At 38.2% G+C, this 27,276-nt stretch overlaps 1 protein-coding gene across 1 annotated transcript in view; it reads right to left on the reverse strand.

Annotated features, from left to right (window-relative positions):
• ARL15 (ADP ribosylation factor like GTPase 15) overlaps positions 1 to 27,276 on the reverse strand; it is a 213,594-nt gene that overhangs the window by 142,069 nt on the left and 44,249 nt on the right. Inside the window, exon 2 of the mRNA XM_054398032.1 lies at positions 90 to 234. Coding sequence (XP_054254007.1) covers positions 90 to 234 — 145 coding nt within the window. The remainder of the gene's footprint in view (positions 1 to 89; positions 235 to 27,276) is intronic.

A 27,276-nucleotide genomic window follows, 5' to 3' on the forward strand; every position in this document is an offset into this window, starting at 1 on the left:
GTTTTGCTCTTTGCCACTTTCGCCCTGTGTTTCAAAATTTATCTTTAGGCAACATACCAGCACATCATGGAATAAAGACAGCATCCTACCTGTGGTAGACACTATGTTATCCGGGCTTTCACTGCAAAGCTGTGACAGAAGACTTGTCTTGCCAGAACCAGTGAGGCCTATGCAAACCAAGTCATATTCAGGTCTTGGCGGTGGCGGTCCCTTGCAGCAAAGTGCTCTAAAACACTGCCAGGGCAGAGAAGAACAAAGACAAAAGGAAGAAATTACTTTTTGTTTGGTTGGTTTTGGAATTTGTTTGGCAAATGTTCACTAAGGTTCTAAAAATCAAGTTTATAAACTTAAAGGAATTGGAGAGAAGTAAATTATTATTCCTATTTTGGCAAAATCAACAGTTAATAGGCTTAGACCACCTCAACTAAAATCCAGAAAAGCTTTATAAGAAAATGTAAATATAGTTGTTAATTTTTCACCTAACCCTCCTCGAAACTGGATTGAGCAAAGCGACATCCATTTCCTGAACAGCATAAACTGTCTGAGATAGCACGTGCTCACCTCAACTCTGTAGCTCCATATGCATGAATTTGATTCCTGTGCTCATTTATTGCAATACCTGATGCGAATAGCAAGCCAGCTCCTGCAAGGCTAGGCTCTAAATGTTGTCAGAGGAAAAACTTTGCTTCATCAATATCTTTTGTGGGCTTGCTTTATCATGTGTTTTATTTCACAATTATCAGCTGTTAAAGTACAGCTTATAAACAAATAAATTTTGCTGGACACAGAGCTCTCAGTTTCCCTGGAAAAGTATAAATTAATCACTACGTAAAGAATAAAAATCTCTTAAAGCCTACTTCCGAGTACTGTCCCTGTCTCTTAGATAGTATTGCAAAAAGGAGGCTGAGCTCCTTCCAAAAGTCATTTAAGACCTTAGTAAGGTTCATCAGACATTTTTATATACACAATGTGGGAAAGCTTTATGTAAAAACTTAAGGTATGGCATAAAATTACCCACTCATGTCCCTGCCTTTTTTTTTTCCTTTTTCATTTTTATCACAAGTTTATCACTGCACTGGTTAAAGAAATCCAGTCTTTACAACCTCAACCTAGTTTGTCTACGAGCCTAACTGCTACGATGTCTCATTGAGGGCTATCAGAGGAACATAAAAACCAAACAGAAGTCAGTAAGGCCCTGTTACAAATAGTGGGGTCTGGCTCTGAGAGGAAGTCATCCAGGGAGAATGCGATTATAAAAAGACAGCTTGCTAGATGCAGTCTTCCTGTGTGGATGGTAAGTTATCATACATGCCAAAGCAGTTTTCACTGATTTAATAAACCCAAAAGATAAGTTACAGTAAAGTTATATAATTCCTTCAATAATTTTGAAAACATGTAATAAAAATATTTCAGGAGTGAAAATATTTTACACTATTAGTTAAGACAAACAAAGGTACAAAACTTTAAAAATAAAAGCTTTACCTCTATTAAAATTTTATTCAAAAACCCCTTTTTCAAGAATGTTTGACTCTATATGTATTTCTATCTTTAAGCTATATGCACTGACATCAGTTTATCACAGATTCTACAAAGCCACAGCAAATACTCTTCTACTTATGTGAGAAATGACAATTGAGTTCATTGCACAACAAAAGCTCCATCTGAGAGTTTCTACTTAATGGATATCAGGCTGAAGGCTACAAAATTATTTGAAGCTTGCCAAAGCTCCCAAGGCAGGCTGTCAGGCCCCTTTGCAGACAGATTTTAACAAGGATTCAATGGTACTCCATCAGAACAGCGTATTTGTGACAACTTACTGATGTTGTACCACAAGCAAAAAAAAAAAAAAAAAAGGAATAGATGAGCCCATGAAAGTCTGTGCTACTGCCTGTCCAGACACTGTGACATTTTTTATGAAACCAGACAACTCTTACAGCCATGACGACACTTAATAACCTGCAGTTCTGTCAGAGATAATTATTACTCTTTGTAGCCCACACAAGGAAGCTTTGTGAGTGCAGAGGGGCTCCCTGGGCTGGTTTGTGACGTTCAGCACCTCTTTAGTGCAGATTCCTTAAGTCTAATTTAGTCTGGAGATTCTTCATGTGCTGTTGATTAAACCGATGATAAAAAACCCAGGTCAAACTGCATGTCCAAAGTATCATTCACAGACCCACCACCCACTCATTCATCCTTTACTGTAAGCACAGTTAGGTATGAAAAGTATCTGAAGGTACAGCAAACACAGAACCCCAGAAGACAGAGAAATGGCTCCCTCCAGACCACCCTCATGTTTTATTTGGTATGATTCCCCTATGTCTGTTATACTCATTACCTAGTCTTTCTGTGAGGCTAATTTCCTTCAGTATATTCTTGGGTCTATTCTTTTGTTGGGTTGGAATGAAAAACTGATTTTATATATTCTAGCTTCAATAAACTGATGAAATTAAGCTGAGCCACTTATCACTGACAGGTTACAAATTCTACATCATGTTTTAGGGGATACTTGTAATAAGCTATTTAAATTTGATAAACTTACTTTGCAATCCACCTTACTGAAGCTCAGTGAGTATCTCTTCCACTGCTCACATCACTACACAAACAAACTAACCACTTCCTTCCTGTTCTCTCAGCAGCTTAAAGTTACTTGAGCCTTAAACTCAGGGTTATTTAAGCATCCATTAGAGAGACTAAGCCACTATTGTCACAATTTTAGCAGCTGCACAAGATCTGTGGAGAGCAGAGAATTCAGAGGCCATTGACCATATAAATAAAACTACATCCTATATTCTGGTTTTTGATTATGGACAGAAAATGCATCCCGAAATATTTTATGAAATATGATCTAGAGATACACCTGTAATCAGCAGGCAAAGAGAGTCAGGAACATATTTATTTAAATACACAAGCAGAATTGAAAGTACTGAAATTAAAACAATAAAGCATCTTGCAAAAAAAAAAAAAAAAGGCATGCATTTAGCTAGTTTTGGAAGTAAGGAAACAGAGTAATTCAGTGCTGCAGTCTACAGAATCTCTGCAATATCCAGCACCACCTTTACTTTTGTTTTACTTGTATGGGTGTATGCATGCTGCATGTAGATGTAAAATCATACGTCAGGGCTAAGGGAAGAAACTGGCTAGTCCTACTACTGCTTAGAGATTTCTATCCCAAGCAGATTATTCCAATTTTAGGTGGATCAGTATCTGAGCTGACAATTCAAGACAGCATCCCTTTAAACCTGTACAGGGATTTCTTCTGGGAAAAGCATTAAAATACTGTGCCTATAGCATGGGTGGCCAAACATTTCTGATGTATGTGCCGCTCAGAGATCACAGATTGAAGCTCTGGGCAGCAAACGTCCCTGAATTACTACTCTCTACAACACATTACACTGCCTCTGGCCATTGAGTCTGCCTTTGCCTACTCATTGTACTTCTCGTTTCACTCTCCTTTTTGGAGTGAAATACTCCATTATTTCTGCTTTGTTCTGGACCCATCTCCTGTCTGTTTCTTTTGTTGCCACTATTTAATAGGGACAAACAGAAGCAAGGGATTTCATGCTTAGTTGGTTAAACACACACACTCTCATGCAAAAATACTCTAAGTTAAAGCAACATTAATGCTAACAAATCAAGCATTCAGAGCTCTTGAAATCCAGAATTAAGGCTGAAAGCTCAACTATAACTCTGCTCCCTTCCCCCTCTTAATACTTGTGGATGTGGTCTGCCTCTACATTTTAGTTTTCAATTAAGGCATCTGTGAAAAAACAGATTTCTAGTAACCAGCACACACTTATATTCAGAGGACTAGTTAATCATCTGAAGCTTTTGATGAAAACTCAAGCTGAATTTACACGCAGCAGGCTCTGTAGCTCTGATGATGTCAGACATCACGCAAGTGCAAAGAAAGCTCAGATCTTTAGGATATAATGTAAGAAGTGGGGATGAAACCAAAGTAGACAATTACAATAGTAAGGGTAGGAAATAACTGGGGACAGTAGTAATTGAATGCCAGTCACAGAATACTCAATACACCTGAATGAAATTTTGCACATCTAGGGCAGAAGAACTAAAAAGTGATACATAAATAAAATTAACTGTATGAATACTTTAATGTTAAATAAGTGCAATAGAGTCTATGATTTGACTGTGTGAGCTAAAGCTGCAGACTCCTTGGTTTCCGTAACAGTACATGTGTGGTTTTAGTACTACTACAAAAGAGGAAGTATAAAAACCTACCAATTTTAAGACACAACCAGTGACACCATTTTAACATTTTCAGAATACCAGATTGATATGGTTCATCTTCATCTATGTGACAACAGTAATGACGACAAAACATAACAGACTGCTGCTTATTTTGTGGCTACCAGAGATGAATGAACACTCAAATAGCCACTGCCACCTTGAAGTGATGTTAAACACAAATAAAAATATCAAAATCCTGACTAGTCACCTTCTCTGACAGCCCACAACCTCATTAAACAGTGACAGCTATACTCAATCTCCTGTGTCCCAATACAAACTAAGAATCCCAATTCCCACATACGGACCCTAGCTCAAGTCTGCTAACCAACAGCATCATTTCCCACACAGAATAATGCAAACTTCTGTAACCTGGTTCATCTTCACAAGTGCATGGTTGGCCAAATACCTGAATTAAAAAGTGCTCTCCTCTAAATGGACCTACACATGTTTAATGTTATATCAGCCTGTGCTGCATGAAGACAGATAAGCATATGGCATTAAAGACAGGATAATAACAAAGGGGACAGAGGAAAACAAATTCTCAATTAAGTGAGGCAGTTTTGCAGAGCAAACAGAGTCACAGAATCAACCACATTGGAAGAGATCTCCAAGATGAAAGTCCAACCGATCACCTAACCCTAACTAATCCAACTAGACTATGGCACTAAGTGCCTCATCCAGTCTTTTCTTAAACATCTTCAGGGACACTGACCCCACCACCCCCCATCTTCTACCTTACAGAAATATTCTAGGACATTAGAAGAGCAAGAACCTCAAATTCTGCATTCAGACTACTAAGAAAAGAGATGCATTTAGATTCAGTGGCTGGAATTATTCAACATCCCCTGTCAAAAGCTTCTCAATATTTCAGAGAAGCCATGCCTCTGGAGTCTGAAAAGCAGCAATCATACCTCAAACAACTTCCAACATCCCTACATAGTCACCAGCAGAAGAAGACATAAGACACACACTCAAGTACCAAACCAGACAAACGACGCAGTCCTCTTCATTCTTCAACATAACTGACAACCCCACTAGCAGTGGAGTAGGTTTGCGGGAAATAAGGTCAAGAAGAAAGCACTGACTGACTTCTGACAAGCTGAATATGACACTGCTATTCAGAGCATATCGCTTCAAAAGACTTCACAGTCAACATGCATTTTTCCTTTGAGTGATGATAATAAAAGCACAGTGGGGCAAATCCTGTCCAAAATCCAGGATATCTTTTCCATACTTTCAAGAAAATAAAGTCCCTACTATCTCAAGCATAAAATAAAGTTTTGAACCCGGTTTTTGATGGTCAGGCTGCTGGCTGCCACAATGTACAGGGATGAAGGACAGTGTCTTTGTTTACACAGTATCTGGGCAGAAAGTCATTTGTTTTATCTGGTATCAGCAGGACTGCTCTGGAGTGAAAGCTTCACCTAGAAGTTCAGGGCTTTAGGAATCCCAAAAGTTGGATAAATGCAGTCCAAAAAATAACCTTTCTGGAAGAAGCTTTAAGGCAATAGGAGTCCTTTCCCTACTATCACCCAAAACAAATCACAAAACCTCTTGTTCAAAATGGAAAATTAGCCTCTCTGAATTTAATCTCTTGCGCAGTTCGTATATATGTACTCACTACTTCCTTCACACTGTGCCTGAAGAAAGCATGAGAAGAACAGTATCAGGTTCTGGATGTACTCAGATAGTACAGTGGTATGATTTAAAACCCTACATAAAATAAAATAGCACATGGCTATGATAAACCTATGCTGAGTCAGCAAAACAGTTAAACATGTGCACAGATGCTTCTCTGAACAGAAGACAATCAATCACTCACTTCACTGCAGTGTCAAATCAAGCTCAAGAGGGTTGTCAGACACTTCTAGGTTTCATCAAGAGTAGAATTATTGCTTAAATTGTTTCCTCTCTGACAGTTTGCTTCCCATTTGTTTTGCTTCAACTCATCTTGTTCAACCCATCAGTCCATCCACATTTAACAGCAAGAGACAAAGGCAACAAAACAGATGAAGGAAAGCCTTTGCAAACAGTTTTTCATTACCTAAGGAAACACAATCATATTAAAAAAGCCTGAAAAATCAGTGAAAATTTCAGAAAAAAGGCAGTAGCAGCAGTGCAGAAGGTAAGGATCTGGCACCTCCTATCACTTCTAATTTCTAGTATCAAAACAAGGATATAGGTAAATTTAACTTTTTTTAAATACCCCTCAAAAAACCAAAACCTGAGAGCTTTCAAGTTTTCTGGAAGTCACCCCTTCACGGCTCTTGAATGAGTCATGTGTTTTACAGAGTACTTTTGTTTAGCACAGCATAAAATTAAAATTTTGTTCTTTAAGCCTACATGGGATCAACAACACCAGAATGCATATAGACTACTTCACATTCTTTGATTTTTCTTATTTTTCATCTGACTACATGTCACCTAAATGCAGCAGTACACTTCCTTTCTTTCTTCTCCCTAAAAAAAAAAAATCATAATGGAAAATAAATAATTTGTTTTATCAAAGTACTTGAGAAATATAACCATCTTCTCCATGAGCTTACTGCAGTGAACAGCATCTCAAAGTGTCGCTGGTAATGGCAGACTCTAAGGCTATGGCTAAAAAATTACTAAGATTTTCCTCTGAAGACTAAAAGTGTCTTAGCAAAAGGGGAAACAAAAAAGGCAATTTTGTAGGATATATTAAGCAAGAAGTGGCTAGGCAAAGGCCAGCTCAACTTTTTTGTTCAGATCTTCCTGCAATACAGGAACAAAGACAAAGCCCTAAGGACTGAGAAAGCATTTTCAAAACAGGTGACTGGCACAACAAGACTTTGTTGAACATCTGCTTGGAGACAGAGGCATGAGGTGTTGATGGACTGTGTTCATAATACTTTAGCTAAGATTAGCTGATAGTTATCTAACATTACCACCACTCCATGAGTTGGAGCCAGGTGGGTGTCAGTCTCTTCTCCCAAGTAACAAGCGACAGGACAAGAGGAAACAGCCTCAAGCTGCAGCAGGGGAAGTTTAGGATGGATATCAGAAGAAATTTCTTCCCTCAAAGGGTTCTCAAACACTGAAGCAGGCTCCCCAGAGATACGGTAAACACCTCCCTGGAGGTGTTTAACAGATGCATAGATGTGGCGCTAAGAGGATTTATGGAAACAGTTCAGTGATACAACCAAATCCCATGCCTAAATGGGTCAAAAAACCTCAGAGAAATAAGATAAAAACTTCAGCTGCAAACAGAAATACAGATGGACCTTAGTTGAAGAGCAAATGAAATCAAGTCTTATGTTGTATTCCATACAAAGAGAAAGAAAAGCTAATGCTGTTAACCCACTCTGAAATTGCTAGGCAAATTCCAAATATACTAGAGAATAAAACCCATTTCCAAGTGTGGCACAAGATTTCTGCAAGTTACAATAGGATTTATGTAGCAAAACGGGCCTCAAAAATTTAAGCTAAAATAAACACAAATTGATTTGAAATCTAGTTGGAAAAAGCACAAGGAATAGCCAAGTACAACAAACAAGAGAAGTGTGCCTTTATGCACTGATAGCCAGAGCTCCACGGGGATTTAGATGGTATCAGTTGCAGAAAGTAGCAAGATCTGAATTCTTCCACCCACTGTATATGTAATATTACAGAAACAGACAAACTCCAGAGAATTTTTCCACACAGCTCCAGCCCACACTTTCAGGGTTGTTGGGCATCATAATCGTAACTAAAAGAAAACAGCTCCTGGGCTGCATGTCACTGAGTATCAAAACTCAAAGGAACCTAGAGAAATTCTAAGTGTCTTTCTAGTGAAAAAAGAAGTAGTATTATTTACTTAAGGCAATGTTTCCTCTGAGGTTAAGCCCCAGGATGTGTCTTGCTCTTTCTTATGAAACATTTTGAAAATAACATTTACCATCAAATCTGAAATAAAAGAGGAGAAGTCTCTGAGGAGAGCAGAGCAGACTATTCTCTATAAAGTCTAGTCTTAGTGAACGTGTCCATAGTCGAGCCAGAATAGCAAGTACAAAGAGACCGTGGGTATCAAAGTAAGAAAATTTGTACAAACAAATCCCAAAACAAAATTGAAGGACCCAGTGCCAAAGGAAAAACCTAAAAGAGTTTTAGAATTATTTAGAAAAATACCATACAGCAAAATTAAAATTATGATAGTACATTAAAAGTAAAGTACAGTTGCAACTGTCACTTTTAAACCGACCTGGTCAGGGGTCCCAACTAACAATTCTCTCTTTGCCCATGCAGTACAAGAAGCACACCATAAGAAAAATCATGCATTACCCAAACAGTAAGTTAGCAAACCAATGAATCTTTGATGTCTCTAAAATGACCAAGAGTTAAGGGAAAGAAGATACCAGCACAGACTGATGCAAAACACTTAACTAAAATAAAAGTTAACATTTCAATATAAAAGTGAGAAGCATTACTGATACACACACAGTCTAACAAAAAGTAAAAAGAGAATTTAGATAAAAGGAGGAGGTAGACAGAAGAACATGGATAGCTAAATTTTGCAGACAATCCAAATTTTCTGGCCATGAAGTCTTCTGCTTTGAACACTGAAGAACAGGCTGCCGTTCTACACCAAAAATGGACTAAGAATTACACCTGTGCTGGCAAAGAAGCAACTAACCCAGAGAGTACCTTGGGAAACAGCCCTTAAGAACAAAGGGGTACAGGATGGCTGGACCTACTTCAAACAGGAACTGTCCCAATGTGCTGAAAGATTGGCTGACAGGGAAGGTGACCAGCCTGGATGGGCAAGCATCTTTTGAAGGAATTAAGGGGGAAAAAGAGGGTATATCACCTTTAGAAAGGGGGGAGGTAACTCAAGATATGCTTAAGGATGTTGTTAGATCATGTAGGAGAAAAATTAGAGAGACAAAAGCCCAGTTAGAACTTAAACTGGCCACTTCTGTGAAGGAAAATAAGAAGCATTTTTATAAATATATTAATGCTAAGAAGAGGGGCAAGAAGAACCTCCACAGTTTATTGGACATGGAGGGAATATTGTAACTAAAGATGAGGAAAAAAGATATACTAAATACCTTCTTTGCCTCAGCTTTCAACAGCAAGACAGGAGGGCTTCAGGATAACTGGCCTCCTGAACTACTTGATGGGGTCTGGGAACAGTATAGTTCCCCTTGTAATCCAGGAGGAAGCAGTAAGAGACTTGCTGAGCCACTTGGATCCTCACAAGTCCATAGGACCGGATGGAATCCATCCTAGGGTACTGAGAGAACTGGCAGATGAGATTGCCAAGCCACTGTCCATCATTTATCACCAGTTCTGGCTCACTGGTAAGGTTCCAGAAGACTGGAAACCGGCCAATGGGATGCCAATCCACAAGAAGGGACAGAAGGAGGAACCTCGAAGCTACAGGCCTGACAGCCTGACCTCAGTTCCAGGCAAGATCATGGAGCAGATCATCTTGAAGGCAATCACACAACACCTACAGGATGGCCAAGGAATCAGGCCCAGCATGGATTTAGGAGAGGCAGGTCCTACCTGACCAACCTGATCTCCTTCTATGACCAGGTGACCTGCCTGGTGGATGTGGGGCAGGCTGTGGATGTAGTCTATCTGGACTTCAGCAAGGCCTTTGACACCATCCCCCATAGCAAACTCCTGGCCAGGCTGGCAGCCCATGGCTTGGACAGGAGCACTCTGTGCTGGGTTAGGAACTGGCTGGAGGGCCGAGCCCAGAGAGTGGTGGTGAATGGTGCCACTGCCAGCTGGCAGCAAGTCACTAGTGGTGTCCCCCAGGGATCAGTGTTGGGCCCCATCCTGTTCAATATCTTTATTGATGATCTGGATGAGGAGATAGAATCCACCGTTAGTAAGTTTGCAGAAGACACCAAGTTGGGGCCAGGTGTTGATCTGTTAGAGGGTAGACGGGCTCTGCAGAGGGACCTTGACAAGCTGGATAGAAGGGCAGGGTCCAGCAGGATGGCATTTAACAAGTCCAAGAGTGGGGTTCTACACATTGGCCGCAACATGTGACATGAAGTGCTACGGGCTGAGGACAGAGTGTCTGGAGAGCAGCCAGGCAGAAAGGGACCTGGGGGTACTGGTTGACAGTTGGCTGAACATGAGCCAGCAGTGTGCTCAGGTGGCCAAGAAGGCCAATGGCATCCTGGCCTGGATCAGGAATAGTGTGGCCAGCAGGAGTAGGGAAGTCATTCTGCCCCTGGACTCAGCACTGGTTAGACCACACCTTGAGTCCTGTGTCCTGTTCTGGGCCCTTCAATTTTCAGAAGGACATTGAGATACTTGAACATGTCCAGAGAAGGGCAATGAGGCTGGTGAGAGGTCTTGAGCACAAGCCCTATGAGGAGAGGCTGAGGGAGCTGGGGTTGTTTAGCCTGGAGAAGAAGAGGCTTAGGGGAGACCTTATTGCTGTCTACAACTACCTGAAGGGAGGTTGTAGCCAGGTCAGGGTTGGTCACTTCTCCCAGGCAACCAGTGACAGAACAAGAGGACACAGTCTCAAGCTGGGCCAGGAGTAGTTCAGGCTTGAGGTGAGGAGAAAGTTCTTCATAGAAAGAGCAATCGGCCAGTGGAATGCGCTGCCCAGGGAGGTAGTGGATTCACTGTCCCTGGAGGTGTTCAAAAAAAGATTGGATGTGGCACTTGAAGCCGTGGTCTAGTTGTCAGGTGTGTTAGGTATTAGGTAAGATTGGACTTGATGATCTTTGAAGTGTTTTCCAACCTGGTTGATTCTGTGATCCAACAGGTGTCCTCTATCACCAGCTCATGGCTTTACAAAAATTTCTACCACTGAATCTGAAATTGTATTGTTGCAGGCTATGGAGATATCTTATCCATTAGACTCTGTATGAATAATTTTGGTGTTACATGCCCTTTTTATTTTACTTTCCCTCTAAGCCATATTTACAAAAGTAAGAACCTCTAAGAGCGTATCTATTGTGACAAAAAGACCTAGAGAGTATGAAATATGTACTAACACATACAGGAATTTATCTTTCCCACCCCCCCACCCAACAGCATAAGAGTTTTACTTGCCTAGCACAGCATATTACTCCTGTGGGAGGAAACAGAAGACTGACCCACATTAAAACATTAATAAAAATATACTAATAGAGGAAGGCAATACAAACCTCAAGTACCCTTAAACATTCTTCAGATTTTAATCAATAAGAGAGCCTCTTTGAATGTAAACCAGTTTTTGTCCCACTCAAACTCTTCAAAAATTAAGTTTGAGAAACTTCAGCCATTGAAAGTACCTCATGCTTCAACACAAGCATTTGCATTTATCCTTGCTCCAGCTGCAAGTTTGATTTTTTTTTGTCTTTTTTTTTTTTTTTTTGTCCAGGCTATATACTTACATCTACAATCAAGTTTCTCAGCTGTCACCAGCTTGCTAGTATAGACTCTTTTGGCTATTTTGTCTAGCAATGTAAAATCAGAACTGTCAGATTTTCACTGCTGAGAATGCATGGATCAAGGACTAACACAGTCTTCAAATTGTCTCAAAGACAAAGCCAACAGGTGCTCTGTTTCTAGCGCTTGAACATTTGGAACAACTTAATTTGAAATAGGAATTCTCAGCTAACAGGGAAGGGAATGGCTCATACAGAGCAGCAAGTCAATTACATATAACCGTTTGAAAAAGGAAGCCAACAAACCCATATAAAATAAAACAAAACCTCACAGACCCCCACAAAAAAACCCTTTTTTTAAAATAAATATTGACCAATAACTATTATCCACTTGAGTTTGTGGGGGGGAGCAAAAAGGATAATGAATATTTTGTAGATAAACTCTGGACCCACTTAGAGGTTACGCTGACTTTGAAAAACCACAGCTGAATTTCAGCTTCAGCAAGGATAAAACAGATTATTGTGGCCTTGCTCACAGAGCAGCCTGCCATACAGCTAAGCGTACATCTCTGTGTCAGTGTGTCCCCTCTGTGGTGCAGACAGCCCAAACCATTAAGTTTCTCGTGGTTAACTACAACCACTTTTTATCAGTTACAGAGAATTAAATATTTCAAACAACAAGGAGTGCTAGAACTCCTTTTTATGGGAAAGTCCCACTTGAGCCTCAGAGCTACTGAAAAATCTTTTGAGAGGATTCAACTTTTCCTGCATCCAGGCAGCTCTAGCAAACATATGCTTTAAGGGAGTGAAAGCCCTCAGCCTGAAACCTTCCTGTGCCCTCCCAATGCTACTCACCCCACTGACAGTGTGCTGATATATGTTTTTTTCAGATAATGATTGTACATTTCTACAGAAATTCTCTTAAGCTGAAAAAGGCAACAGTTTTTATTTAAGAATATATCTATGTTGATGAAATAAACTTATCAGGCTATTCAGATAACAGCACAGGCCTCAGGTTCTCAGTCCTTCACCTGCTTTAATGCCAAACTGTGAGAAATTTAATATTTATAAGGAGGCTGCAAACATCTCAGTAAGAACTGCCTGTTACTGGAACAAAAATCTTACCGTTTATTCTAGATCAGCATTAACCTTGTCAAGCTGTGAAAACTCCTCCTCTTGCTGGCTAGAGATAAGATTTCACTGAAGAGCAGGGAGAAGTGCCATAGTGAAGAAAGTATATCAGAGAAACATAAGTAATCTGGAACTGATGACATAATTCAGAGTGAGACAATGAATAAACTGGCTTAAGAAATGGAAGATAGCTGTCTTCTGTAGACAAAGACATATGATTATTTGTAAAAGCAGAACAGTTGCTTTAACTCAACCATTTTGCTTAAATTACTTTACTTTTTACCTCTCCTTTCCTAAGTACTGATGGAGTATTAAAGAATTGTAAAAATGAACTGGAAGCTAGTGATTTTGGTAAGGAAATAACATTTACAGTGAAACCTCAGTAACTGCCAATTACCTACACATCATTAGATCTGTATTTCTGAAGCATAAAGAATGTACAGCGTTTGAGAAGAGATGCTCACAATTCTCACGCTAAAGAAGAAGATTTCACAGCTCACAAGATTCTTCCAAAGCAATTTATAAAAAGAGAAAGATAAGTCACAGGATATATCATAACATTTTATACAAGGATTAAGAAGTAAAGGACAGTATATGTTATTTGGTAATAAAATCACCAAGTGTAGGATTTAAGAAGAAACTAACCGCACTAAAATGTGTCAAATGAAGATCACAGTAAGTGGGAAAAAAAAAAAAAGGCACAGAGAGTATTCTACTTTCTTAAGTAATAATAATAATGTCTTCTTTACTTAAAAGAGGAAACATGATCAATTACACATCTTCACAAGAAGTTCTTAAGCTCATGTTATGTCATGTATTATTACAGAAGCATACAACCACAAATTATGTCTTAGATCAATGTTTAATCAGGAGAAACAGCAATCTATAAAGAGACTCATTTGGGGGAAAAAAGTTTCTAAGAACCAATGTCTCATCATAAACATTCATGAATTTAACAGACATTGGTTTCCTAGTGGGATGCACAAGATCCATGTTTCAGACGGAATCATCATACACATAGACAAACCTTCACTGAGTAGGTTTGTAGAGTGCGGATGAGAACAAGGTGCTGGTATACTCCTATTCATCAAACCATTACCTCTACAGGTATTCCACAGCTCAACAAAATGAGTTGGCAATGGGGCATCAGCTCTACATACAATCTTCTCAGACTTGCAAAGGCAAGCAGGAAACAGAGGGTGCTTTCTGGATAGTTACTGTACCAAAGCAATTGAATAAATCCTCCAAGACTCCCAGTCACTTCCAGCTCTGCAGGTTGAGAGCATAAAGATCAGAATTTGAAGTAGTCATTGCAAAAGAATTTCTACTCATTCTCATAGAAGCAGCTTATAAAGCCTATATAAGTAAGAAAAACATACCATTTGCAGTTCTCTGGCAAGAAGCAAAATTTCTTGTGCCCAATATAAATTATTAAGCCTCTCTGTCTCCTGAAACAGGAGCTGTAGCACCTGCAAACTGTTTCATGTGACTGTCCTCAACCCATGACTGCTATGGAAATCAAAACTACAAAATATGGAGCAACATATAAAAATCATAACTCTAATTCCAGCCTCGTTTGGTTAGACAGAATGCTGAAGAAATTCTCCTGCACTATTAACTACACTGCTCAAATCTGAAAATTTGTTAATGCCTACTGTTTTCCTATAGAATTTTCCAACTATTTTACCACAGAAAACTAACCAAACAGATCCTTCAAGCTTAAATCAAGTACACTCTCTAAATGCAGAAATATTTTGATGGAAAAGAATAGCCAGGCAGGCAGTTCAAGCAAAACAAAGAATAGTGTACATAAGCTTTCTCAAATTCACAAATCTAAATGCATTTTTCTAAAAAACATTGAAAAGTCTTTGGTTATTATTGGACAAACTGATTTCCAAAACCAAGGTAATGTTGAATAATTTCTGTAACTGACAAACTAACAGTAAATTGGGTTGGGTTATTTTTTTTAACTTTATTCTTAGAAATAAGCCAGTAAATTTTATGAAACCTATTTTTAAATGTAGTTAACTTCAGAAAGCTGAGGATAATGTCAGCCTGAACAGTAAAATTCAGCCAAAGAGCTGAAAAAAGACCTAAGAATACTATCAGGAAGGAGAAAAACTATGTTGTTATTCATGTATTACTTCTAGCGAAACATCATAGAAATCCAACATGATCCAAACCATGGTGCAATTTGTGTCAAGCAGCAAAGACTAAGTTCCATACACTAAAGACAAGTAATAATCATGTAGCTTTTTTTCCTGCTTTTTTGTTCATATGTGGAATTTGGGTTTGGGACTGATTGAACCTGCATGCAGTTCAAACCAACAAAGTTATTTAGCATAGAAACCAGGTCTTAAAAAAAGATGCAAAATTCAATGCTAGTTTTCTTCCTAAAAGGCAACATAAATACAAGGAAACTAATGTATTTTGTTGTAAGAAGACACAACTGACCTTAGAAGTCTCATATTTGACTCTTGTCCAGAAACACGAGTCAAAATAAACTATTAAGCTGTAGTGTAAATGTTTGAAGATTTTTCAGATGGGGACATTTTGCAGCCTTAAATGGTAAAAACAGTTAAGTCCTATCCCAATAAAAAAGCCTAGGAAAAATAATCTTCTACAAATAAGAGGAAGATAAAGTTCCAACAGATCATAAATTGATTTGGAAATGCTCACATTAGATAAACCACATTGACAGCAGTAAGCACAGTGCTGGACAGTACGAAAACAGGTAAATATTTTTGCACTTAAGTGTACATATGAAGTCCATTGTAAAAATATTAAAATCTACTCGGACTTCCAGTCACATTGAAGTATTTTAATGACAAATGAATCATGATACTCCTTCCTGCTGTCTACTGCTATTCTCTTCTGCTAAGCTTTACATTCCAGCCTAACAGCAACATATTTTCTACTCCAATCAACCATAGTATTCAGTGGTATTTCCTAGAAATTTTTTCTTGTGTGTCAGATAAACATAGAAGAAAATCCTTCAGGGACTCTTTGATATAGCACAGATTCCAGTTGAAATAATACTGAAGCAAGAAATTAAGAATTTCCATAGTGAACCTAACCACACAGAAAACCAGGTAGAAATATTGACATTTTAGCAAAATTCGACTGCATCAAGCATGTGAGTTAGACTTCACTCCATAAATTTAAGGCTATGTGGATTCAGGAGGATTGGAAAAGTCACACTGTGTGGAAGATCAACTGCAGTAACAATAAACTGAAAAAGGTCTACACAAGACACATTATAGTATTGCACAATCATGCATGCTTCACTTGGAAAAGAAAAGCAGCTCATGAGTGGAATTTTAGAAGAGTCCTCTTGATAATTTTCTGGTTAAAAATAATTTGGTGGTATCGGACTAGACAAGAAAAATGGTGACAGGAAGTTACCATGTAGGTGCCACACAATCTCATTAAGGGTAAACAAAAAAAACATTATTTCTTTCAGGAATTGCTGAACTTCTATTAACAATTAAACACTCTTAAATCAAACTACACATAACAAAGAACTATATGAATCTGCAGTGCAACTCATTTATCAGTGTTCACGAGAACACTGTGCTGCCCACATTTTCAGGAATTAGACCTTCGAGTTTCCCCATTTTTACTCATGTTCAAAGAATTTAACATTATTAGACTGTCATAAATTACTTAAGATTTTTGGCAGGCTATCTGCTGTAATAGCTTTGATTTTCCCTTAAGTGCTTATTGTGGATGACTTACTTTAACAAGAATTAACACTGCCTTGTGGCTCAGACAAAATCTAAGCTCTTAACTCCTTTGAATCACTAACATGCCAAGGGAAGGACAATGTTATATATGTAATATTTTAAGTAAATTAAGACACATGACATGTTACATATATTGGACATTCTTTTGATCTTAACTTGAAACTATTAATCCTTCTAAAGCAAAGTAAGACCATCTCCATATGCTTGGTGTATGCACTTTGCATCTGTAGTCAGCAGTAAGAACTCCAGAAAAATTTTAAAGAAATACTTTGCCAATCAAAGTAGTGTTAAAACCTAAGACTGCTAACGCTTGCCATTCCACAAATTCCAACTGTATTTGAAAAGTCATACCAGTCCTATTCTGCATTCTGAATTTCTGAAGTATTCATTAGTTTCAGTGTAAGAATCATCATGAGCAGAATGATTGGCTTGTAATGTTTCCTTTGTTGGTTGCACTCTGTATCTACTTTGTTACCATAATACAAAGAAAAATTTAATCAACCTTCCCAGAAGGAATCTCAGCAACTAGAGCTATTTCAGTGGCTCATTAGATACTATTAAAACAGACTTAATCACTGATATAGTAGGACAGCAAGGCCACCCCCCCCCCCAAAAAAAAAAAAAAAGATTGCATACATTTGTTTCTAAAGAATTTTGCATCACCAGTTTTGATATTAAAAATTGAGACTGAAAACAAACATTGGCATAGAAAGCCTATGTCCTATGCTTTCTTGATTCCTCCACCGCCCATGCAGATGAAAAATACTGCTCTAACACCACAGACTCCTTTCAATTCAGGCAAGAGGTGAGAAGACCTCAAAAATTAATATGCAAAACATTTTATTTTCTGTCCTGTCATAGGGAGCAATCTCAGTTTGGAGTTTTCGAAACATTTTTCCCTCAAAAAATACTAAAAAAAGATCCTGCAGTTTTCAACCACTTTACATTGTTTACCATGTGGTAGAAATGATAGCTATACCCTTTAGCATTTTGTACTCATTGGCTTGAGTATTCTTCATGTTCTGAGTAAATAGGCATGTAAATTTGCCCATTCTCAACACATGGAACTTGGGACTTGTGGCAGGGTGGAAAGTTTCACTCAGAAACATGAGCATCTGTAAGTTTTAGAGACATTCATCATCGTGATGGTGCAGTCTCCTGCAGTGTTTCCACAGCTTTTCACATATCATCTAGTGATTATACTTTTCTTTTTGCCAGTTGAGTCAATATTCAAGTAATTTATTACAGGACTTTTAATACATAAGTCAGTAGAAAGATATTTTAGAACACTGCTGCATGTTTTTTGTGTGCAATTTTATGCAGCCTATGAATACAGAAAATTGTGCTTAAATAATTTCAATCAATCCTTCCATCCAACCTCCCAAAAGTGTTTCAATACTGAAAAGCCACTATTCCTCTACTGTGCTCATCCTAGTCTCATCATGCCACGTTAAGCTGTACTGCACATTAAAGGACAAGTTACAACTAAGTGAGGCCCATCAAAACCAACATTTGAATAATAAGAGAATTTTAGCTTTGGTATGTGTTTGTTCTTTGGCAGGGGAGCATATGTGTGGAGGAATGGGTGTGCTTGTTTTTTGGGGAGGGAATTTTTTTGTTGTTTTGTTTTGTTTTAGAATATTGCGATTGCCAGTTTTAGACACTGGCAGGCTAACCCTTCCAAATCAGACTACTGAAAGGACTACCACACCTGAAAAGCAGAGGAGGAATTTGGTTTATTTTTTCACTCAGGAACTATTTGTAGTAGTCCTGGATGCTTACATAGTAGCACTAGCTAAACACTCTTGCCATCTTCAGCTGTCCAGGAGACTGCACACCTTTTCTCCAGGAATGTGGATTCAAGCATACTTATCCATGTATTCATCATCCCTAGGCTGAGTATCACCAAGCAGTATACCCTAGGGATGAGCTGTTTCAACTGAATCAATAGGCAGCCCACCCTGCAAAGAGGTACATGGAGATGGCTCACCCACGCCAGGCTGCCTGCTGGTCTGTTAACAGATTCTTTCCAAGATCTTGTGCTTGATCTCATGCTAATGAGTGGGAGGAGATCTGTTTCCCCAAGAATTTCTGTGATGATGGCAGTTGAGAGATCATTGGTATGGGCCAAATCAGGGGAGGGAGGCTCATTTCCACAGTAGCTGACTTCAGCAGTGAAATACTTGTGGTGGTGTCTCAACCACAAAACCATTTTAGTTCAGCAAAATTTCCTTCGCAAGAGCATTGTGATTAGAGGAATGGTTTCAATGCTTACTGAAGAGAAAAATGAAAAGCACCATCTCATAGCACTATACTGAATTTCAGAAAGCACTCATATCTCATTTTGTGCATGTATGCCTACATTTTTCTCTGAACAACAAAAAAAATTAAAATGGTATTTAAGGAGTTGCACAAAAAGTTTGCAAAAAATACAACAAATGCTCCTTTACATAGAATCAAGAGCAGGGAGAGGCCAAAAACAAACAAACCATACTCCATTCTGTTGTTTGCCAGTTGGAAAGTAGTTAATACAGCAGAGATAAAATAAATGAATAGATAAATCAAGATAGAGAATATTCCACAGCACTTTTGATTCTGCATGTCTTCCCTGTCCCATCTAGTCTTACATTTCTACTCTAATAAACAAGCAGCCCACCTCAGTAAACAGTAATTTTTGTTAGTCAAGTCCTGTATAAAGAAAAAAAAATTAACTAGTCTTGACACTACATTTTTAATCCTGGCTATTCATATGCAGCTCTCCACACATTAAGAATGATAGCGTACCAATGCAGAAAAATAGGTACCAAAGGCACAGGCTTTAAAATGCAACCCATTATAGTTCCTGTCGCAATTCAGCAAAAGCTCCAGTGCATCTGGTCCAGGCACAGGAAGAGAACATAACATTGCCCCTCTTCAGATTTTAAAACAAAACAAGTAGTGTACCTTACAAAGCCACAGTAGGCCCCAGACAGCTCAAGTGACAGTGTAGCCCTGCACACAAACGAGACTTAAGCCCTTTCACATAATGCACAAAAAAAAGAAAGCAAGCATGAATCAATAAGTATATTCTTATTAATCTATGATGTTACATATATGCATGATAGAAGTTAGCTTAACTCAGTGAATCTTCAGACATAGGCTAGTGCTTACTTACCTAAACTGGATTTAATCAATTTTAATTAAGCTGACACTTGTGCCTAGACTAGACTGTAAGTCAGCATTTACTTACTATTGAAAATCCTTGAGTAAACAAAATAGAATCTATGCACAAAGATTGAAAACACTACACGTCTACTATATAGTCACTAAAGAAAACCCTACCCGGAGAGCAGAAAGAATTAAGACATCTATTTTCATTCAGTTGATTATTTTAACATGGATTTCAGGCTGTCCCACTACTTGAAAATAGTAGCATATTAACATGTTGCTGTCTTCTGGTTCTGCTGACTTTTTTGTGTCCTTGGCAATATTCTAAGCTTCCTGTGTGAAATTAAAATCAGTCACTCAACTCCAAGCCCAAAATGCATCAGATTTTTAAAGCTTATTTTTTTATAAATCCATTTCTTTTGATTACTTGCAAAGCAATTCTGACTTACTTTCAGAATACGTATTTGTTAATGGAAATGCATCAGACATCACAGGTTTTCCCTTATGTATTTGTTCAAATTCACTTTGTACTTAATACTTCCTGTTGCATACTGAATGTGCCAGCTCTTAAAAAAAAAAAAAAAGCCATACTGCAGTCTAAACTGCACCCTCTGTTAACAGAAATCTCATTTATAAAATCTAACAAGACCACAGCAGTACAAACACAGGACAAGCCTCAAAACAATCTATAGCAATTGAGATACCTGGATAAACATCCTGAGAACTTTCTGAAGTGATACTTGCAGCTGTAAATGGAGTGAGGACAAGAAACAATGGATAAATTGAAGCCCAAGAGGTTCAGACTGGATGTAAGAAAACCCTTTTTCCCCATGGGAACAGTCCAGCAGGGCCCAGAGAGCCTCTGTAGTCCTTATCTTTGATGGTTTCTTCCACTTGGTTTTCAAGACCAGAGCTAAGCTGAACAAAGCTTTAAGCAACCTAGTCAGACCTCAAGCTGACCCTGCTTTGATAACGAGGTTGGACTACAGACCTTCCAAGATCCATTCCAACCTCAATTATCCTGTGAAAGCAACACAAAAAGTCTATAGAGCACTTCTTTGATCTCACATCAACACAAGTCTTAGGTGACAACATTTTCCAACAAACATGGTTTCTGAGTTGACAGTGCCCTTATGAAGCTACCATCACTGGGGAGGGATCTCAAAAAAGCCTGAGCAACTTATTAATTTGAATAGACTTCCACAGACTGCTCACTACAATGTAGGCATGCTAACAGGCTGCCAGCTTTGCCCAGGTGCTCAAAACCAAGCACCTGCATCACCGTAGTCACAAGGTGAGTACCCACCACTCAAGTTACTGTTTCTTTACTAGTAAAAACAGTTCTCGAGGTGTATTATCAACATAGTGGTTTGGGGATTTTGCTTCATTTTTACAGTAAGAGAGGAAGAGACCCTTTTCCCATATGATCTGTACAGGAATCATCAAGCATGCAGGTGTGCTTCAGCGACAGCTGAAGGACTGACAGATCTATTTGGTATCCTCATTGGTGCAGCTGGCACCTTGCCAGACTGAGTTAAAACAATACCTGAGGTCTAGTTTACAGTCCCAGCTGGGCCAACTAGCTGGGATTTAAAACACTCATAAATTTGGGTGGTGTTGTCAAGGGAATTAGGCCACAGCTCGAAAGGACTTCTCTTCTGATGCAAGCTCAGCTCAAGCAATTCCACTTTCCCACTGTTTTCCTTGAGGTCTGACAGAAAGTCATCAGCTAGAGTGAGAAACCTGAGGCTGCACTACAGCTAGAGCGCAGGTATGGACCCAGGGCATGGGGAGCGGTGGCTCAGCTGTCAACAAAATCTTAAAATGACATGACAGTGGCTCTCCCATTCACAAAGCCCAACAAAATGTCCCAAGTCTTGTTGCTTGTAGATTTCCAGAGTAAGGTAAAAACAGTGGGCTACCCCTTTCTAGGACATAGCAGGAAGGAGCTTCTCGGGCTACTACATTGGCATTACATGGCACAACCACCCAGCAGCTCCTGAAAGATTTCCTTCTCCAGCCAAGCGCTTGTGAAGCAGACTGACTTTCACTGTGGCACCAGAAGTCTGCCCCTCAGAACTGACAATGCCCCCATGTGGGTTCGGATAGCACAACATCCTATCCTGCTGGGAACATGGAGAGGCCAGTATTTTGTTACTAGTAAATTTATCTGCTCCAAAAGTGAGAATTTGGGGTATGAGAAGCAAAACACATTTAAAAAGGACAACATGCATCTTTTAGCTCATCTCTAATAAATTCACTCCCAATAATTAAAAAAATAAATAAATGTTATGTTCAAATCATTAAAAGATATTCCTTAAAATGAACAATGACTCTATTGTTTTGCCATAGAAGTAACAATTCTTGAAACCTTTAACTGTCCATCTAAAATCTTTGAGTTGATTGAGAAAAGTTAAAGACAGCATGAAGCAAGACTTCATCCTGAATTTTCATCGTATGAAAAAAACCAAATCAAAGTATGCTTGAAGAAATACCTCAATTCAAAAACTTCGAATGAAAGTACTTCATCTAGAGCCTCCAAGGATGCATAAGCTTTTCTAACGCACCATGACCCAGGAATAAAAAGTAACCAAGTGTAACTTAAGGGTCTTGGGGAAAAAAAAAAAAAAAACAAGCAAAAAAAAATCCCAACAAAATACACCATAGCACCTGTATTTTTCATATCTAGACATGTTTCACAACAATTCAGTCAAAACCAGAATAAAACTATAGGAAAGTTTAAATGATAAAATGCTTAGTTGAGTGTTTAAGTGTTGTATGAATATGAAGTTTATATGAAAATTAGCTGGTCAATTAGAATACCTTAATGCAGCTTATGCTTATTTTGATAAAATTGGGAGACATGGAAAAAAAAGAAAAACAAAACCAGGAATATTTCCCTTGTTCTACTTAAAGACAATCAGAAAATTACGTTGCCACTGAGACACAGAAATAGACAATGTTTGACGAACTATTAGTCCCAACAAACATAGACAACATCCCTGAGGGGAAAAAAAAAAGTCTATGCTTTTTTCTGCATAAAGGAAAAGGATTATTATTCTGCTGCTAAAGATTTTTTTTCTCTGATATCTTCTATTCTTCTCACTAAAGAACTCACACAGAGGAAAGTTGTGTAACAGTCAAGCATGTTCAGAACTCATAAATCACAGAAATCTGCCCAATAAACAAGGATTACACCATCACAATCTCTGATCATGGATTTCTGAAGAATAAACTAGCTGCATTTTCCAAGATTCTGTGGTATACTGCCGCAGTGTAGCGGGGAGGTTCTGAGCCCCCAGAACAGTGCAAAGGGTGCATGTGCATATTTTGTGGTACTAGTGAATTGCCTGCTGGAAAACTAGCTCTGGTTTCCTGGAGCTAATCCTTGTCAATTAATATTTACACATTTACTTTTTATTTACTGCAAGTGTTTAATTTCTTCCAACACCACAAAAGTCCTTCAAACAACAAAAATAGCAAAAGCAGAGCATAAAGCTGTCTATAAGATGGCTTCATATTTAATCCAATACTTGTTTTTATTCATGATCAGTAATAAATATTCCTAGCAGACCCAAGAGAGACTTTCCAAAGCAAATACCACAGACTTGCAAATTAATTCGAGTATTTAGTAAAATTATTTCTTCATTAAGAGGTAGCATTCCCAAAATATACAGTTTATTATATCATCTCGATCCTTTCATCATCCAATTACTCCCTTTTCTATTCTTGAAATATACTTATGACAGGAAAACATTTTCAAAACATGCTCTGGCATGTTCAAGCCCAAAGCTCTCCACTGCAATTCTGCTATTTGAAAATTACATCACCTCTTGTTCCCACCAAATGTACCAGCACGTCCAGCTTAATTTAAAATTTCCCCAATTCTCCTGCCTAGAATTCCCACTGCAACACAAATTATTGATGCCCTAAAAAAATAAAACCAAAACAAAACAAAACCCAAACAAACAAACTCAAACCTCCGGACATTTGGCTTATTTTAAGTATGTTCTCCACAAAATCATCTCTCCCTTGGTCAACCATCAGCGGTTCTTACATTGCATAGTAGCTATGACCCCTACATTTGAGGTGGCACGATCAAAGGAGCCCTGGCCAGACTTGGAAAAACATTTCCACTGAGAATGGACATACTGCCTGTCAAAAGGTTATTCCCACTGCGTGCAGGGAGCAGCTCATATTACTCCAGAGTAACATGAAAGTGCAAAATCTAGCCACAGTAATCCACATACATGTTTTTCTTTCCAAAAAGGGCATATGGGAGACAGTGACTAGAACAGAACATCCGTATTATCGTTTGAAGGGAGGGGATAGACAGACGAGAGAAAGCTTCCCTAATCAATTTTTCTGTAGGAATCAGTCTTTTAGAAAAAATACTTTCAAAGTTTGGTTTGGTTTGTTGCTTGGGTTTTGTTTGGGGTTTCTGTGGTTTGGTTTGGGGTTTTGGCAGGGGGGTGTTATTTGGGGTTTTTGGGTTGTTGCTTTGGTGGGGGCTTTTGTGGGTTTTTTTCTTTGGTTTTTGTTTTTAATCCTGCCTTTTATCACAGCTGCTTTCCTCTTCTTTAGTGAAAAATTTATATAAGCAAATATACATCTATACGTAGATAATTGCACACATACACATGATCAGACTTTACACTCTGTGGAAGACAAAATAACTTTGGAGGCGTAAATCTTAATGTCAATGACAGGAAGGCTTTGGTGAACCATTACCATAAATCTGACAAACGCTAATTTGATGGGTGGCTGTATCTGTCTGCTGCAAGACCAGTCTAGACAGTCTATTGAGAAATCCTAAAATACAACTGTTTGTTCCCTGTAACACCATCTGGATATGGCAATAAGAGCCGACCCAGTGCCATTCACACATGGATCAAAGCACATGCTAATGCCATCATGAAGTCATACACATAAAAAATTCAATCTGAGAACTCTATGCAATTTTCCTAAGTCCTCAGTGAAGAAACCTCAGACTTAGCACAACTCAAGCTAAGTGCATGAAGAGGGGGAGAGGGCGGAAAAAAAAAGAAGAGAATATTTAATGAGCTTGGCCTTCCCGAGGAATGTTAGGCCACCCATTGTATTGGAAAAGGCTCATGTCACACTTCAGTCATGGCACCCATCAGGGTGCCCCTTTACAAAAATCGATCTGGAGGTTTTTGTAATTACCTGTTTCAAACAGAAAGAGTGCCCTGAAATGCGAGAAGGTTTTCAAGGTGTAAATCTTACATTTTCTTATTTAAGATAGAGCTGGCATAATTTGCAATATTGCAGACAATATTGAAAACCCCCCTCTCATTAAATTGCGCCATGGCACTAGATCAAAGCACCAAGGGCCCCCTATTGAACTTCTCTAAATATTACAAACATAAGAGCAAGTCTGGCTATGCAGAAACTAAAAGTAAAGCCTTTTTTTTTTCTGCCTCAAAAAAAAAAAAATCAAAACATGGCATCCCATAATACAAGTTAAAAAGGTACCAAGTACTATATAGCTACACTGCAAATTTTAAATCGACAACATTTCATCCACTCAAAAATGAAATAAAAAATAATTTAAAAAAAAACAAGGATTACTGGATTTTTTTTCCTGTATAGCTCACTTCCTGGAGTTTCAAAGCCCTGCCTTCCAAGAGGTCTTGTAATTTTTATTTAACATGATGCATTATGTAGCAAATTCAACAACTTACACAAGACATTTAGCTCTGTAAAAAAATCCCTTGCTCCCCCTACCTCCTGTATCCACTAATACTAAGCTTCCAGTAATTATATTGTCACAGTCTTTTAACCATTAAGACTGTATTTTCCACTAAACTCTGTTTTTCTTTTTACAATGCAGAAGTTTACAACAAGCAGTATTTAGTCTTTCTGGAAAAACTATAGTATGAAGTCAGGTTGCTAGCACAGAAGATGTATCAAGACAGAAAGCAAGAACAGGTTTTAACAACCATTTTGAGACAAGCTCCATTTTTAAAAACTGACATCCTCTCATTTAAGTATTTTCCTCTAATCTTTTAGAAGCAAACTAAATACTTCATAGGGAGGTATTTCATATAGAAAACACTGGGACAAGACCACAACCCTAGCTCCTTAAATACTATTATTTATAAATTTTAATATGACAAGTGGAAAAATTTGTGCCATCATTAGCAGTTCAATGCAAGTTAATTAACTACTAAAACTGCACTTTGAACTTCTATAGTGTGACGTTGGCAATTTCTTTATTCTCAAAAACAGAACTAGCATGTTAACAAGAGCAGCCTGTCCTAAAGTACTGCATCCCTAATATAATGTTTCATAGAATTACTGCAGAAAAATTAACTCCTTCATTCCTTTACAGGACCTGCAAAAATCATGTAAATCTGCAAACACAAACACATAAAAACCACATATCCACAAAATAAATCACTGGAACCAAAATTCCCAAGACAATAATTTAATAGCACTCTTAGTCTAATTTGAAAGCATACATACTTGGAAGAGCACAGTTATGAAGCTACCACAGCTATAATATGGTGTATCACTGAAATGCAACTGTAAAAACATACACTCTATGGTCACTCTTTTTTTGTTGGTTTTGGGTTTTTTTTGGTTGGGTTTTGGTTGTTTGGTTTTTGGGTTTTTTTAGGGGGCAGGGGGTTGTGGTTGTGGGGTTTCTTTATGATATAGATTAAAACATTTATATTTTTTTTCTACAAGATAAATATTCCAAACAAAACAAACAAACAAAATGGGACCATGAGGAAGGGTATCAGAGAAAACTTATTTTTGTAATCAGATGACTCTTTAGGACCAAAAAAAAAAAAAAATCAAGTAGTCTTTGCATTCAAATTATGTTTAAACAGAAAAACAACTCCATAAAGATTTCTGGTACTAGAAAAGCCATGAGAGACTGGCCCTGACTTCAGACTGAAAAGACTGATAAACTACGAGTCATCAAGTTTTCAGGCTATAGAGATGTTTCAATATGGAGAATTAGAAGACTTACAGGAATTAACTAGATGATCCTTGAGGTCCCAAACAATTATATGATTCTATGAACTAACAGTTGTTTCTGCAGAAAGCAAGTAATTCCCCTTCAGGAAAAAAAGCTAGCAGCATACATATTTCATGAAATTATTATGTTTGTGATGGCATTAAATGGCATCACACTAACATTGGGCTCTTTCCTGTCTCAATTTTACAAAATAGATAACCAAATAATAAATATAAGAACTAGCATCTATTTATAAATAAATACCTATAACCTCCTGTTCCCTCCAAATTTCTACATGGACAGCTGCCCTCAGAGAACTAACCTAATTCTACGCAGAATAATATTAAACCTAACTATTAATGTTTCAGCAGCACACATGTAGTGAAAGGGACGTTGAGATGGATTTTAAATTTCTGGTAACGTCCCTTCAATCACTGCCACAAGACTGCACTGCCATCTACTGTTCTCTGCTGCACCATAACGTTCACACACACCTTTAGAAAGTCTCCTCTGGCTTAAAACTACCATCTCTCCTAAGTGCCAGATAGACCAGAACCAGAGACTGAACCTTGAAAAGCCTCTCTCAGTGAAGACACCTGCATCAGCAAACTCCTCTAATCATTCTGTGATAATACATAATACAAAAGGCTGTGTTTTGGTTTGGGAG

Source organism: Indicator indicator, chromosome Z (genome assembly GCF_027791375.1).
Source record: "Indicator indicator isolate 239-I01 chromosome Z, UM_Iind_1.1, whole genome shotgun sequence".
NCBI classification, from domain to species: domain Eukaryota; kingdom Metazoa; phylum Chordata; class Aves; order Piciformes; family Indicatoridae; genus Indicator; species Indicator indicator.